The sequence below is a fragment of the Leptodactylus fuscus genome, chromosome 7, assembly GCF_031893055.1.
Source record: "Leptodactylus fuscus isolate aLepFus1 chromosome 7, aLepFus1.hap2, whole genome shotgun sequence".
Lineage (NCBI taxonomy): Eukaryota > Metazoa > Chordata > Amphibia > Anura > Leptodactylidae > Leptodactylus > Leptodactylus fuscus.
The window spans coordinates 48857143-48871972 of NC_134271.1; the positions used below are offsets into that span (position 1 = coordinate 48857143).

Here is a 14830-nt window from a genome sequence, read left to right on the forward strand (position 1 = left end):
TCAGAAACTGGCACTGTATACCAGTAGTAAAAATTGTGGGTGCACGTAACCCCAATATATTCTTTGAATTCCCAGTCAGACAATGGCACTATATACCAGTAGCAAGAAATGAGGGTATTTATAACCCCAATATATTCTTTGAATTCCCAGTCAGAAACTGGCACTATATGGCAGTAGCAAGAAATGAGGGTATTTATAACCCCAATATATTCTTTGAATTCCCAGTCAGAAACTGGCACTATATGGCAGTAGCAAGAAATGAGGGTATTTATAACCCCAATATATTCTTTGAATTCCCAGTCAGACAATGGCACTGTATACCAGTAGTAAAAATTGTGGGTGCACGTAACCCCAATATATTCTTTGAATTACCAGTCAGAAACTGGCACTATATGGCAGTAGCAAGAAATGAGGGTATTTGTAACCCCAATATATTCTTTGAATTCCCAGTCAGAAACTGGCACTGTATACCAGTAGTAAAAATTGTGGGTGCACGTAACCCCAATATATTCTTTGAATTACCAGTCAGAAACTGGCACTATATGGCAGTAGCAAGAAATGAGGGTATTTGTAACCCCAATATATTCTTTGAATTCCCAGTCAGAAACTGGCACTGTATACCAGTAGTAAAAATTGTGGGTGCACGTAACCCCAATATATTCTTTGAATTCCCAGTCAGACAATGGCACTATATGGCAGTAGCAAGAAATGAGGGTATTTATAACCCCAATATATTCTTTGAATTCCCAGTCAGACAATGGCACTGTATACCAGTAGTAAAAATTGTGGGTGCACGTAACCCCAATATATTCTTTGAATTACCAGTCAGAAACTGGCACTATATGGCAGTAGCAAGAAATGAGGGTATTTGTAACCCCAATATATTCTTTGAATTCCCAGTCAGAAACTGGCACTGTATACCAGTAGTAAAAATTGTGGGTGCACGTAACCCCAATATATTCTTTGAATTACCAGTCAGAAACTGGCACTATATGGCAGTAGCAAGAAATGAGGGTATTTGTAACCCCAATATATTCTTTGAATTCCCAGTCAGAAACTGGCACTGTATACCAGTAGTAAAAATTGTGGGTGCACGTAACCCCAATATATTCTTTGAATTCCCAGTCAGACAATGGCACTATATACCAGTAGCAAGAAATGAGGGTATTTATAACCCCAATATATTCTTTGAATTCCCAGTCAGACAATGGCACTGTATACCAGTAGTAAAAATTGTGGGTGCACGTAACCCCAATATATTCTTTGAATTACCAGTCAGAAACTGGCACTATATGGCAGTAGCAAGAAATGAGGGTATTTGTAACCCCAATATATTCTTTGAATTCCCAGTCAGAAACTGGCACTGTATACCAGTAGTAAAAATTGTGGGTGCACGTAACCCCAATATATTCTTTGAATTACCAGTCAGAAACTGGCACTATATGGCAGTAGCAAGAAATGAGGGTATTTGTAACCCCAATATATTCTTTGAATTCCCAGTCAGAAACTGGCACTGTATACCAGTAGTAAAAATTGTGGGTGCACGTAACCCCAATATATTCTTTGAATTCCCAGTCAGACAATGGCACTATATACCAGTAGCAAGAAATGAGGGTATTTATAACCCCAATATATTCTTTGAATTCCCAGTCAGACAATGGCACTGTATACCAGTAGTAAAAATTGTGGGTGCACGTAACCCCAATATATTCTTTGAATTACCAGTCAGAAACTGGCACTATATGGCAGTAGCAAGAAATGAGGGTATTTGTAACCCCAATATATTCTTTGAATTCCCAGTCAGAAACTGGCACTGTATACCAGTAGTAAAAATTGTGGGTGCACGTAACCCCAATATATTCTTTGAATTACCAGTCAGAAACTGGCACTATATGGCAGTAGCAAGAAATGAGGGTATTTGTAACCCCAATATATTCTTTGAATTCCCAGTCAGAAACTGGCACTGTATACCAGTAGTAAAAATTGTGGGTGCACGTAACCCCAATATATTCTTTGAATTCCCAGTCAGACAATGGCACTATATACCAGTAGCAAGAAATGAGGGTATTTATAACCCCAATATATTCTTTGAATTCCCAGTCAGACAATGGCACTGTATACCAGTAGTAAAAATTGTGGGTGCACGTAACCCCAATATATTCTTTGAATTCCCAGTCAGAAACTGGCACTATATGGCAGTAGCAAGAAATGAGGGTATTTATAACCCCAATATATTCTTTGAATTCCCAGTCAGACAATGGCACTGTATACCAGTAGTAAAAATTGTGGGTGCATGTAACCCCAATATATTCTTTGAATTACCAGTCAGAAACTGGCACTATATGGCAGTAGCAAGAAATGAGGGTATTTGTAACCCCAATATATTCTTTGAATTCCCAGTCAGAAACTGGCACTGTATACCAGTAGTAAAAATTGTGGGTGCACGTAACCCCAATATATTCTTTGAATTCCCAGTCAGACAATGGCACTATATACCAGTAGCAAGAAATGAGGGTATTTATAACCCCAATATATTCTTTGAATTCCCAGTCAGACAATGGCACTGTATACCAGTAGTAAAAATTGTGGGTGCACGTAACCCCAATATATTCTTTGAATTACCAGTCAGAAACTGGCACTATATGGCAGTAGCAAGAAATGAGGGTATTTGTAACCCCAATATATTCTTTGAATTCCCAGTCAGAAACTGGCACTGTATACCAGTAGTAAAAATTGTGGGTGCACGTAACCCCAATATATTCTTTGAATTACCAGTCAGAAACTGGCACTATATGGCAGTAGCAAGAAATGAGGGTATTTGTAACCCCAATATATTCTTTGAATTCCCAGTCAGAAACTGGCACTGTATACCAGTAGTAAAAATTGTGGGTGCACGTAACCCCAATATATTCTTTGAATTCCCAGTCAGACAATGGCACTATATACCAGTAGCAAGAAATGAGGGTATTTATAACCCCAATATATTCTTTGAATTCCCAGTCAGACAATGGCACTGTATACCAGTAGTAAAAATTGTGGGTGCACGTAACCCCAATATATTCTTTGAATTCCCAGTCAGAAACTGGCACTATATGGCAGTAGCAAGAAATGAGGGTATTTATAACCCCAATATATTCTTTGAATTCCCAGTCAGACAATGGCACTGTATACCAGTAGTAAAAATTGTGGGTGCACGTAACCCCAATATATTCTTTGAATTACCAGTCAGAAACTGGCACTATATGGCAGTAGCAAGAAATGAGGGTATTTGTAACCCCAATATATTCTTTGAATTCCCAGTCAGAAACTGGCACTGTATACCAGTAGTAAAAATTGTGGGTGCACGTAACCCCAATATATTCTTTGAATTCCCAGTCAGACAATGGCACTATATACCAGTAGCAAGAAATGAGGGTATTTATAACCCCAATATATTCTTTGAATTCCCAGTCAGACAATGGCACTGTATACCAGTAGTAAAAATTGTGGGTGCACGTAACCCCAATATATTCTTTGAATTACCAGTCAGAAACTGGCACTATATGGCAGTAGCAAGAAATGAGGGTATTTGTAACCCCAATATATTCTTTGAATTCCCAGTCAGAAACTGGCACTGTATACCAGTAGTAAAAATTGTGGGTGCACATAACCCCAATATATTCTTTGAATTCCCAGTCAGACAATGGCACTATATACCAGTAGCAAGAAATGAGGGTATTTATAACCCCAATATATTCTTTGAATTCCCAGTCAGACAATGGCACTGTATACCAGTAGTAAAAATTGTGGGTGCACGTAACCCCAATATATTCTTTGAATTCCCAGTCAGAAACTGGCACTATATGGCAGTATCAAGAAATGAGGGTATTTATAACCCCAATATATTCTTTGAATTCCCAGTCAGACAATGGCACTGTATACCAGTAGTAAAAATTGTGGGTGCACATAACCCCAATTTATTCTTTGAATTACCAGTCAGAAACTGGCACTATATGGCAGTAGCAAGAAATGAGGGTATTTATAACCCCAATATATTCTTTGAATTCCCAGTCAGAAACTGGCACTATATGGCAGTAGCAAGAAATGAGGGTATTTATAACCCCAATATATTCTTTGAATTCCCAGTCAGACAATGGCACTGTATACCAGTAGTAAAAATTGTGGGTGCACGTAACCCCAATATATTCTTTGAATTACCAGTCAGAAACTGGCACTATATGGCAGTAGCAAGAAATGAGGGTATTTGTAACCCCAATATATTCTTTGAATTCCCAGTCAGAAACTGGCACTGTATACCAGTAGTAAAAATTGTGGGTGCACGTAACCCCAATATATTCTTTGAATTCCCAGTCAGACAATGGCACTATATACCAGTAGCAAGAAATGAGGGTATTTATAACCCCAATATATTCTTTGAATTCCCAGTCAGACAATGGCACTGTATACCAGTAGTAAAAATTGTGGGTGCACGTAACCCCAATATATTCTTTGAATTACCAGTCAGAAACTGGCACTATATGGCAGTAGCAAGAAATGAGGGTATTTGTAACCCCAATATATTCTTTGAATTCCCAGTCAGAAACTGGCACTGTATACCAGTAGTAAAAATTGTGGGTGCACGTAACCCCAATATATTCTTTGAATTCCCAGTCAGACAATGGCACTATATACCAGTAGCAAGAAATGAGGGTATTTATAACCCCAATATATTCTTTGAATTCCCAGTCAGAAACTGGCACTATATGGCAGTAGCAAGAAATGAGGGTATTTATAACCCCAATATATTCTTTGAATTCCCAGTCAGAAACTGGCACTATATGGCAGTAGCAAGAAATGAGGGTATTTATAACCCCAATATATTCTTTGAATTCCCAGTCAGACAATGGCACTGTATACCAGTAGTAAAAATTGTGGGTGCACGTAACCCCAATATATTCTTTGAATTACCAGTCAGAAACTGGCACTATATGGCAGTAGCAAGAAATGAGGGTATTTGTAACCCCAATATATTCTTTGAATTCCCAGTCAGAAACTGGCACTGTATACCAGTAGTAAAAATTGTGGGTGCACGTAACCCCAATATATTCTTTGAATTCCCAGTCAGACAATGGCACTATATACCAGTAGCAAGAAATGAGGGTATTTATAACCCCAATATATTCTTTGAATTCCCAGTCAGACAATGGCACTGTATACCAGTAGTAAAAATTGTGGGTGCACGTAACCCCAATATATTCTTTGAATTCCCAGTCAGAAACTGGCACTATATGGCAGTAGCAAGAAATGAGGGTATTTATAACCCCAATATATTCTTTGAATTCCCAGTCAGACAATGGCACTGTATACCAGTAGTAAAAATTGTGGGTGCACGTAACCCCAATATATTCTTTGAATTACCAGTCAGAAACTGGCACTATATGGCAGTAGCAAGAAATGAGGGTATTTGTAACCCCAATATATTCTTTGAATTCCCAGTCAGAAACTGGCACTGTATACCAGTAGTAAAAATTGTGGGTGCACGTAACCCCAATATATTCTTTGAATTCCCAGTCAGACAATGGCACTATATACCAGTAGCAAGAAATGAGGGTATTTATAACCCCAATATATTCTTTGAATTCCCAGTCAGACAATGGCACTGTATACCAGTAGTAAAAATTGTGGGTGCACGTAACCCCAATATATTCTTTGAATTCCCAGTCAGAAACTGGCACTATATGGCAGTAGCAAGAAATGAGGGTATTTATAACCCCAATATATTCTTTGAATTCCCAGTCAGACAATGGCACTGTATACCAGTAGTAAAAATTGTGGGTGCACGTAACCCCAATATATTCTTTGAATTCCCAGTCAGACAATGGCACTATATACCAGTAGCAAGAAATGAGGGTATTTATAACCCCAATATATTCTTTGAATTCCCAGTCAGAAACTGGCACTGTATACCAGTAGTAAAAATTGTGGGTGCACGTAACCCCAATATATTCTTTGAATTCCCAGTCAGACAATGGCACTATATGGCAGTAGCAAAAATAGTGGGTGTATATAGCCCCAATTCTATTGCTAGGGGACTTGCAGGGTATTTCTGGGGTGAAGGTGGGGGGGCACACCATTGGAACGGGTATCGGGGGTATATATCGGGTATACGGGAATACACTGACAGTGTATTCCATTCAGGATCCTGGGAAAGCTGGGTTGCGGCGATTGAGCCCGTCAGTGCCACGTTACACTGACAAGCTTCTCCCTGGAATTTAGCTCTTACAAGAGCTGTTGTGGTTGTCTTCTCCTTCCTATCCTAGCCTGTCCCTGCCTACCCAGAATCTAAGCCCTAGCTAGCTGGACGGAAACCTCCGTCCTCGGTGAATTGCAAGCTCAGAATGACGCGAACCTGGGCGGCGCTGTTCTTTTAAATTAGAGGTCACATGTTTTCGGCAGCCAATGGGTTTTGCCTACTTTTCTCAACGTCACCGGTGTCGTAGTTCCTGTCCCACCTACCCTGCGCTGTTATTGGAGCAAAAAAGGCGCCAGGGAAGGTGGGAGGGGAATCGAGTAATGGCGCACTTTACCACGCGGTGTTCGATTCGATTCGAACATGCCGAACAGCCTAATATCCGATCGAACATGAGTTCGATAGAACACTGTTCGCTCATCTCTAATTATTATTATTATTATTATTATTATTATTTTTCTTCCTCGGATTTTGCTCTGAGTGAAGCGCAAGGAATCATGGTAGTTGTAGGAAAACAGAACAGGATGCTATCCATGTAAACACATTCGGAAGATGCCAGGAGCTCTCAGAGAAACCTAGAAATCACTCAAAATACTGCTATTTGGTGAACTTATTAATCCATTAGTAGCACTAACCATCCTTTTTTGGAAAAATTATTTTTGCCTGAAAAACCCCTTTAAATTAAAAAAAAAAAAAAAAAAAAAAAAGTTAGAATGAAATGAAAATGCAAAAATGTTGTCCTAGTCATTTATTTTTTACCTTATTTTCTCAAAATCCTCTTGCATTGTCACTGAGTACGGATGGGTGGGCGGGTGGTGTATAGTACATAAGGCTTTTTCAGAATATATGTAATATAAAGTATTTGCAGCTTTAGTTTAGACCTAGTATGTGTTCTAAAATACACAAATTTTATTGCCCAAATCTTACATGGGTTAGAAATCTTACATTTCTTAGAAATTTAGACCCAGCATGAGCGCCAAAGCTGTGTAAGAGAGGCTTCTGGAAACGGTAGAATCCCCTCTACATGGTACTGGGAATTGGTTTCCAACCATTTTGTTGCTGACATACGCCAGTTAATTTAAAGGGGTATTCCCACGTCGCATACTTACCAGTCTTCGATGCTGTAAATTCTTCTTTCTTCCGGCTTTGTTGCGTCATTGGTGGGCGGGGTTACATATGCAAAGCCAGCGGCGAGAAGATGCTGCTTCTATGCTGCTGGCTCTGCGTGTGCGCTCCCGATGCAGCTAGGCATCAAACGTACAGCCTTCACAATGAAATTTAGACCTGGCATCCGCTGTAATAGAGAGGCGGATGCCGGGGAGTGTTAGACGCCGGCACAGGTCCCTGCAACATCGCTACGCTCCTGCCCTGCATGAAGCCAGCAGCGGCAGGAGCGATGCTGCTATTCCGGAGGGGATTGGGGGCGGAGGAGCAGAATAGCAGCATCGCTCCTGCCGCTGCTGGCTTCATGCAGGGCAGGAGCGTAGGGATGCCGGGTCTGTATTGGCGGCCCCTTCCCCCCCCTCCCCCCCTCCCAAAGTGTAAACTACCCCCCCCCCTCCCCCAGGCTCGCTCCTGTGCACTTAGCCCTCCTCCCTCCCCCCTGAGAGCAGCAGATACATCACTTGACTTTTGACCAGATAAGTCAAGGGATGTGTCAACAGAGAATTGAATAAAGTAAGATAGTGGACAAACAAAGCAGTTTTGCTGAAGCAGTGTATTTAGGAAAAGTCTTACATTCACATTATCAAGCAGTATAGATAGGATCCTTGTGATGGGACAACCCCTTTAAGCACATCCGTTTTCAGTTTTAAAATGTAGCTTTTGGGCGTAAACGGCAATGAATACTGAAATACAATGTGCCAAAAAAATGTCCCGCAAGAAATCAAAAACTGGGCACATACACAACAACAAATATATCTATATTCTTGCTTCACATTTGATCCTTCAGATGTACCTAGTGTTATTTCTAATTCCTTTTCTTTTACCTTTGTAGGGTGAATCAGCAACCATCTACATCTTATGCACATCAAGATGAGAATGTATCATCCCCGTCTATGAATTTGCGCAATAAAATGAAGGATAGAGTTAGACGTTCTCTCAGAAAATCGGTATTTGATTAATTACTTTGAGGTTTTTGGCAATTTACTTCAAAGGGCAGCTTATAATACTTTTTTTGTTTTAGACACTTGAAACTTCAGTTCTTAAAAGAAATGCAGAAGCTAGTTCCAAAACGAAGCCAAAATCTGCGAAGAAGGGATCTCATCCTATTATGGAAGATTTAGATAACATCACCCCAAGGACTTTGTTAAAGAAAATTATTCAAAATGGTGAGTTCTTGCTTGTTTTACATTCATAAGGCTGAGAGTTAGCTGAATATATGTGTGTGTGACCTGATTCTTATAATTGTATTATTTAATGCTGCTGAGGGGCCCTTAAACTATACAAACCTTTACTCGTATCTCCACGGGCCTCCATTTCTTAGCCAGGATGGTATTACAGGTCCCTAGGCTCTTTGGCTACACTAGTCACCTTGCACTATCACAGGCCTCAGCGGTCACCGCTTCACGAACGGCATATCACAGCAATCCTATACAGTTTGTGAAGAGGTCACCGCTGAGCTCTGTGAGTGGCTGTAGTGGTCCCCTAGCATAAACTGGATGCCACTGGTCATATTAGCCAGGAGGCCTGTATACAGAGCAAAGGTTGCTGACTAGGGAGAGGTGAGTAATGGTTTATGATGTTTATGGGGCCCATCATCAACAGTATTAAATAATGAAATTATGAGTTGGACTTCCTATTTATGGGTGATATGCCCATATGGTTTTATGCCTGCTGCCATTGTATACACTTGATAAAGGATTTTATACACTCCGAAACGCGTTGTATTCGTGGTATCTATTAAAGATTTTTCACAAGATCTCCTGGTTAAAAAGCGTGGATTTTTCACTTCAGTTTGGAGTGGATCCTTTCCTGAAATATCAGCTCCTTATGTGGCACTGTGTGAAATCCAGGTAGGTGATATCCACAGCCGCGCCATCATCCATCACTTTTTATGACATAGTTTTAGAAATCAATAAGATTAGTTTGACATGATCTGCCTCCTGTAAAATCGCGCTATTATAGATCAAACACTTGATGGTTTTTAGGTGCTCAGTTATCGTCTTTTTCTGGAGGGAAGATATCTTTGTAAAACGTCTGAGAAATGTTTTATAAGTTTGCTATGTCTTTCATGTAATCCCGATTCAGATTGCGCCCCCTGTACCACAGAATGTCTGTCTGCATTTTCTTTTTTTTCCTTTAAGATATCCAGAACAATTCTGTTGATCGATCAAGGCTATTGATATATGAGTAAAGCTTGCACATAATACATAACTTCATTTCCCTTTTTTGTCCTTAGAGGATGAAGTTTCAATAATTGTTTCTCAGAGGCCAAAATCAGCGACTGATGAAGATAAAAACCAAGAGAACACTCCTACTGCAAAATTAAGCAGGTGAGTTATTATACCGCCATTTTCTGGCACAAAATATTGATTTAGGGTCTATACACACAACCATATTAACACATGTAAAAGTGTTAGCTTCTTATCTTCCACATCAGAACCCACATGCGACTTTTGTAGCCGATTTTTCTCTTCTTATTAAATTAAATCTGCAATGAAAATCTGCACAAAGAATTGACATGTTGTGGACTTTAAAATCTGCACCGTGTATATATTTCCGTTTGGGGGGGGGGGGGGGGGGAGAATCACAGTGACATGGCAATCTTTGTTTTCACAACCGTGGTCATGGCCAAAATCAGTGTGTACTCCAAGCCACATTAATTAAATCTATAGTAATATATTTTAATAAGATATTTGGGGGGAGAGTTTCAAAAACGCTAAACTTCAGGGAAGCCAATTTTTTTACCTAAGAAAGGATCTTAAAGGGATTCTATCATTAGAATACCCTTTTTAAACTAAATACACATAGGAATAGCCTTAAGAAAGGCTATTATTCTCTTACCTTTATTATTCTGATCCGCGCGGCCATTTTTTATAAATATCTTCTTTTTTCCTTATGTAAATGAGTTTTCTCGCAGCGCTGGGAGCGCCCCCAGTGCTGCTTGAAAACTCTCCAGCGACGGCCTCTGTCGTCTTCTCAGTCTCAGCCTTCTTCTTGCTTGCTCCTCTTCTCTTTGTTCAAAAGCACCGACTCCGCATGTCCGTCAGCCATTTTCCATTTTTTCCTCCTGATATGGGGTGCATTTTTTTTATTTTTTATTTTTATTTTCTGTGGATAAAAATGGTAGGTTTATTGTTTGGACTTGTCTTTATCCCATCTTAGGATAGAATGATTTCTGCAAGACTCACCTTTCATATTGTTGATTGAAACCCAATACAAAAATGAGAATGTATTTCTTCTTTTGCAGTGTGGGTAGTATAAATCTAAGTCTGCCAGATTTGCAAGACACTGAAAAAATTACAGTGTTCAAAAAATCCAGAAAAAAGAGAAAAATGAGAGTTTCTGAATTTGAGAGAGAAGTTGATGAAAGACTGCCGAAGAACAAAGGTATGAACCTCCTTTTTTGTTTCTTCACTATTCATTTTACACCAGCTGTATTTATTCTTTACAGATCTCTCTCCCAACATGCACAAATGCCCTTGGTAGCCGCAAACTTGTCTTTGGTAGCCTTATGACTGCCCTTATTAATAATAATAGTAATACATTTTATTTATATATCGCCAACATATTCCACAGCGCTGTACAATTAGTAGGGTTCAAATACAGACAAAGATACATTGGACTGAGGGCCCTGCTCACAAGAGCTTACAATCTACGAGGTAGAGGGGGTGACACAAGAGGTAGCAGGGGCAGCATTGCTTATACAGTGGTCAGACAATTTTGTAATAGAGGTTACTGTCATTACACAAACATAAAACTTTATGAGCCATCACCAGTCGTGTCCTTTAACATGTGGATAGTGCTTGGACATATAGAGTTAGCCTGAAATGGCATCATATGATGTGGGGTAATGTGGGAGCGGGGACAGAGGAGGGTTAGATTTTCGGGATTCTAATGATGGTATGGAAGGGTTTACATTAAGAATTGTGATAGGCCTGTCTGACAAGATGTGTCTTTAATTTGCGCTTGAAGCTATAGAAATTGGGAGTTAATCTGATTGTCCGAGGTAGAGCATTCCAGAGAAATGGTGCAGCTCGGGAGAAGTCTTGTATACAAGTGTGGGAGGTTCTGATAATAGAGGATGTAAGTGTTAGATCATTGAGTGAACGGAGAGCACGAGTTGGGCGGTAGACAGAGATGAGGGAGGAAATGTAGTGAGGTGCGGCATTATGGAGAGCCTTGTGGATGAGAGTGATAACTTTATATTTTATTCTATAATGAATAGGCAGCCAATGTACAGACTGGCACAGACCAGAGGCATCACTGTAGCGTCTAGCCTGATAGATGAGCCTGGCCGCTGCATTCAGAATAGATTGTAGAGGGGAGAGTTTAGTGAGGGGAAGACCGATTAGTAAGGAGTTACAGTAGTCAAGGCGAGAATGAATCAGAGAGACATTAAGTTTCTTTAGTGTATCTCTGGTAAGGAAAGGGCGTATTCTGGAGCTGTTTTTGAGGTGGAGGTGACATGAGCGTGCAAGTGATTCAATATGGGGAGTGAAGGAAAGGTCTGCGTCAAACATGACTGTGAGGCAGCGGGCCTGCTGCCTAGGAGTTCTAGTAAGGCCTGAGACTGCAATGGATATATCAGGGACAGATCTATTAGATGGTGGAAACAGCAGTAGTTCAGTATTTTGGCCCTTGTTTTGATGGTCACCTTCTGGCCACCATGATTTGCCCCCTTCTATGAGTCACAATGGAAAGCCACCTTCTAATCTAGTAAACCTAGCCAAGTCCAAATGTTATAGAAAATGTTCATGTTGACCCCACAACATTTATTTGATGGGTGGGCTGAAGAGGCCTGACAGTTTGTTTTGTTTGATAGACAACTTCTTTGTACCCACTTCAGGAGTATTAGAGTAAAGTAAATTTACCTGTATTTTGACAATGATCTGTTTGGTACAAATGGTGTTATTTTTTTTTTCCTTAGATAACGACAATATTTCACATGATAAATCTGATGTTCCATCTCTATTCACAAACTCCTACTCAATATCAGGGTAAGATGCATTTTATGGGTTAAATTTGAGAATAGCTAGATAGTTCAAATGAAAACTTGTCATTCTTAAAATGCTCACAATGGCTGATGCTGGATTGATAAATCTGGTTTATCTCTAGACTCAAAGATGATACCACATATTGTGCAAGTAGCAAATTCAGGGTCAAGCAGCAACTTTACTAAAAACCATGCACCAATAGTGGGTGCTACTAATTTTTTTTTTTACATATTGTACATTCATTTTATTATAGGTCACAGAAGGAGACATTTTGAGTTACTATAGCCCTTTACTTCCTCCCTGTTAATGTGAGTTGAGAGAACAGAGAGCTGTAGCAAAAATAACTTAAAGGGATTCAATCATTAAAAAGCAATTTTTTGTCCCTAAGACGTAGGAATAGTCTTAAGAAAGGCTATTCTTCTCCTACCTTTAGACGCCGTTCGGTAGAAATCCGTGTTTTCTTCTGTATGCAAATGAGTTCTCTTGCAGCACTGGGGGCGTTCTCCATCGTTCAAACAGCACTGGGGATGTCCCCAATGCTGTGAGAGAAATCTCCGGGGACTCTCCATCTTCTTCTGGAACGGCCCCTCCTTGCGTTGAGGTTTCTCTCGCATCATTGGGGACGCCCCCAGTGCTGTTTGAACGCTGGGGACCGTCCCCAGTGCTGCACGATAACTCATTTGCATATAGAAGAAAACTGGGATTTCTACCGAATGGTGGCACGGAGATGACATCTAAAGGTAGGAGAAGAATAGCCTTTCTTAAGGCTATTCCTACGTGTTAGGGACAAAAAAATTGCTTTTTAATGATTGAATCCCTTTAAAATTCTATCAAAACAGGAGCTTACAAGCTGACTGTAGAGGGAGCTTGCTAGTTAGTAATAGCAAGGCTGAGTTCACATGGAGTTTTTTGGTCTGAATTTTGACGCGGAATCCGCATCAAAATCCACTTCCAAAAAACACCTCCCAATTGACTTCTATAGGATCCGCTAGCAGAAATAAGAAGCGAGCTGACCTTTCTTCAGGCGGATTCCCCAACATCAGCAATAGTTCAGCAAGCAGTCACCATCAAAGTCTGCAGCAGCTGAATTCACCATTTTTGCCCATTCAGCCGTGTTCAGTCTGGGAAATCCAGTCTGTGTGATGGGTGCATTTCCGAGACCAACCACGACTGGTCTGAACCAAAATCACAGCATCATAATGGTTAATAATGCTGTGCGTTCTCAAACTATCACAGCTCTACTGTCCCCTACTCACAGTGATGCAGCCATCTGATCAATATTGATATATTTTATGAGTATTAACAGCTAAACTGTCTAAGCAGAAGGGCAGTTCAGTTGTTAAAAAGGGGGGGGGGGGGGGAAGGTCAGTGAGTCTCCACAAACTGCCCGATGACCATCCACAGCCCAGCCAAACTATGTTTTGTCCGAGTAAAGTCCATATAATTATTTTCCATTTATGGAGAATGTCCACATTGTTACACATATTTGATTATTATTATTTTAGGGTCTTTGACGTAAAAAAAATAAAATTCTGATTACAAACAATCTTATTTTTGTTAGATCACCACTCGTCTAGTCCTTGGCACTGTGGGCAAATAGCTGACTTTTGCCGTGTAGAGGAAATGTAGAACTTTGTGATAAGCTGAATGGCTGTCAGAGTATGACGGTGGAGGCCCTTGCTATATGATATCCTAGTAGAGCATATAGATAGGAATTGTTGAGATCAGAAGTTCCACAACAGAGAATCCTGTCCCCTTTATTAGTTCCCTAGTTTCCAATCGTTGCAGTTATCTTTGGTGCCTGATATGCTATTTAGGCTCTGTAATGGCAGGAGGACAATGTTAGGCAGGAGCAGACAAGGGGTGTGATTTTGAAACTCTGCCTCTGATTGAGCCCTGAATCACACCCTCTGCCTGACACTGACCTTACAGAGCTTACATAGCACATCGAGCACCAAAACTAACTGCACTTGTTACCCAGGAATGGTGGGAGCTGAAGATAAAATTCCATCTGTAAAGGAATCCGTAAAAGTGATGTCTGTTAACAGATGCTAAGAACTGGAGTTGGTGGAAGTGGTGAAAGGTCCTCTTTATGGCTACAAAACTAAACCCTTGATATTCCTTCATTTCAGGTCACTTGAGAATAGATTGGACGTTTCAGCTGCTCCAGAATCCACTTTCAAGAGAGGCTTACTGCGACGACCCAACAAAATATGCTTGGTGTCATTGGGTGACTTCGAACAAGGAGTAGAAGACAAATACCAGCAATTAAAAGGTGATTTCCTTTAGAAACTATTTCTACCATCTCATATGGGTTCACCATAGGTAATGATTTTCAGTGATCATAGAATCTGCCTTAGAGGGAGCCTGTCAGGTCATTTTTCCTCCATAAACTGGGCCTCTCATGTGCAGGATCAAGTATTTCACTTTCCATTGCGCTGTA

At 40.3% G+C, this 14830-nt stretch overlaps 1 protein-coding gene across 1 annotated transcript in view; it reads left to right on the top strand.

The window, feature by feature from the left end:
• Window positions 1–14830, top strand: part of CENPT (centromere protein T) — a 78567-nt gene that overhangs the window by 52293 nt on the left and 11444 nt on the right. Inside the window, exons 3-8 of the mRNA XM_075281906.1 lie at window positions 8226–8340; window positions 8415–8559; window positions 9630–9723; window positions 10641–10780; window positions 12321–12390; window positions 14520–14662. Of these exons, the coding sequence (XP_075138007.1) occupies window positions 8226–8340; window positions 8415–8559; window positions 9630–9723; window positions 10641–10780; window positions 12321–12390; window positions 14520–14662 (707 nt within the window). The remainder of the gene's footprint in view (window positions 1–8225; window positions 8341–8414; window positions 8560–9629; window positions 9724–10640; window positions 10781–12320; window positions 12391–14519; window positions 14663–14830) is intronic.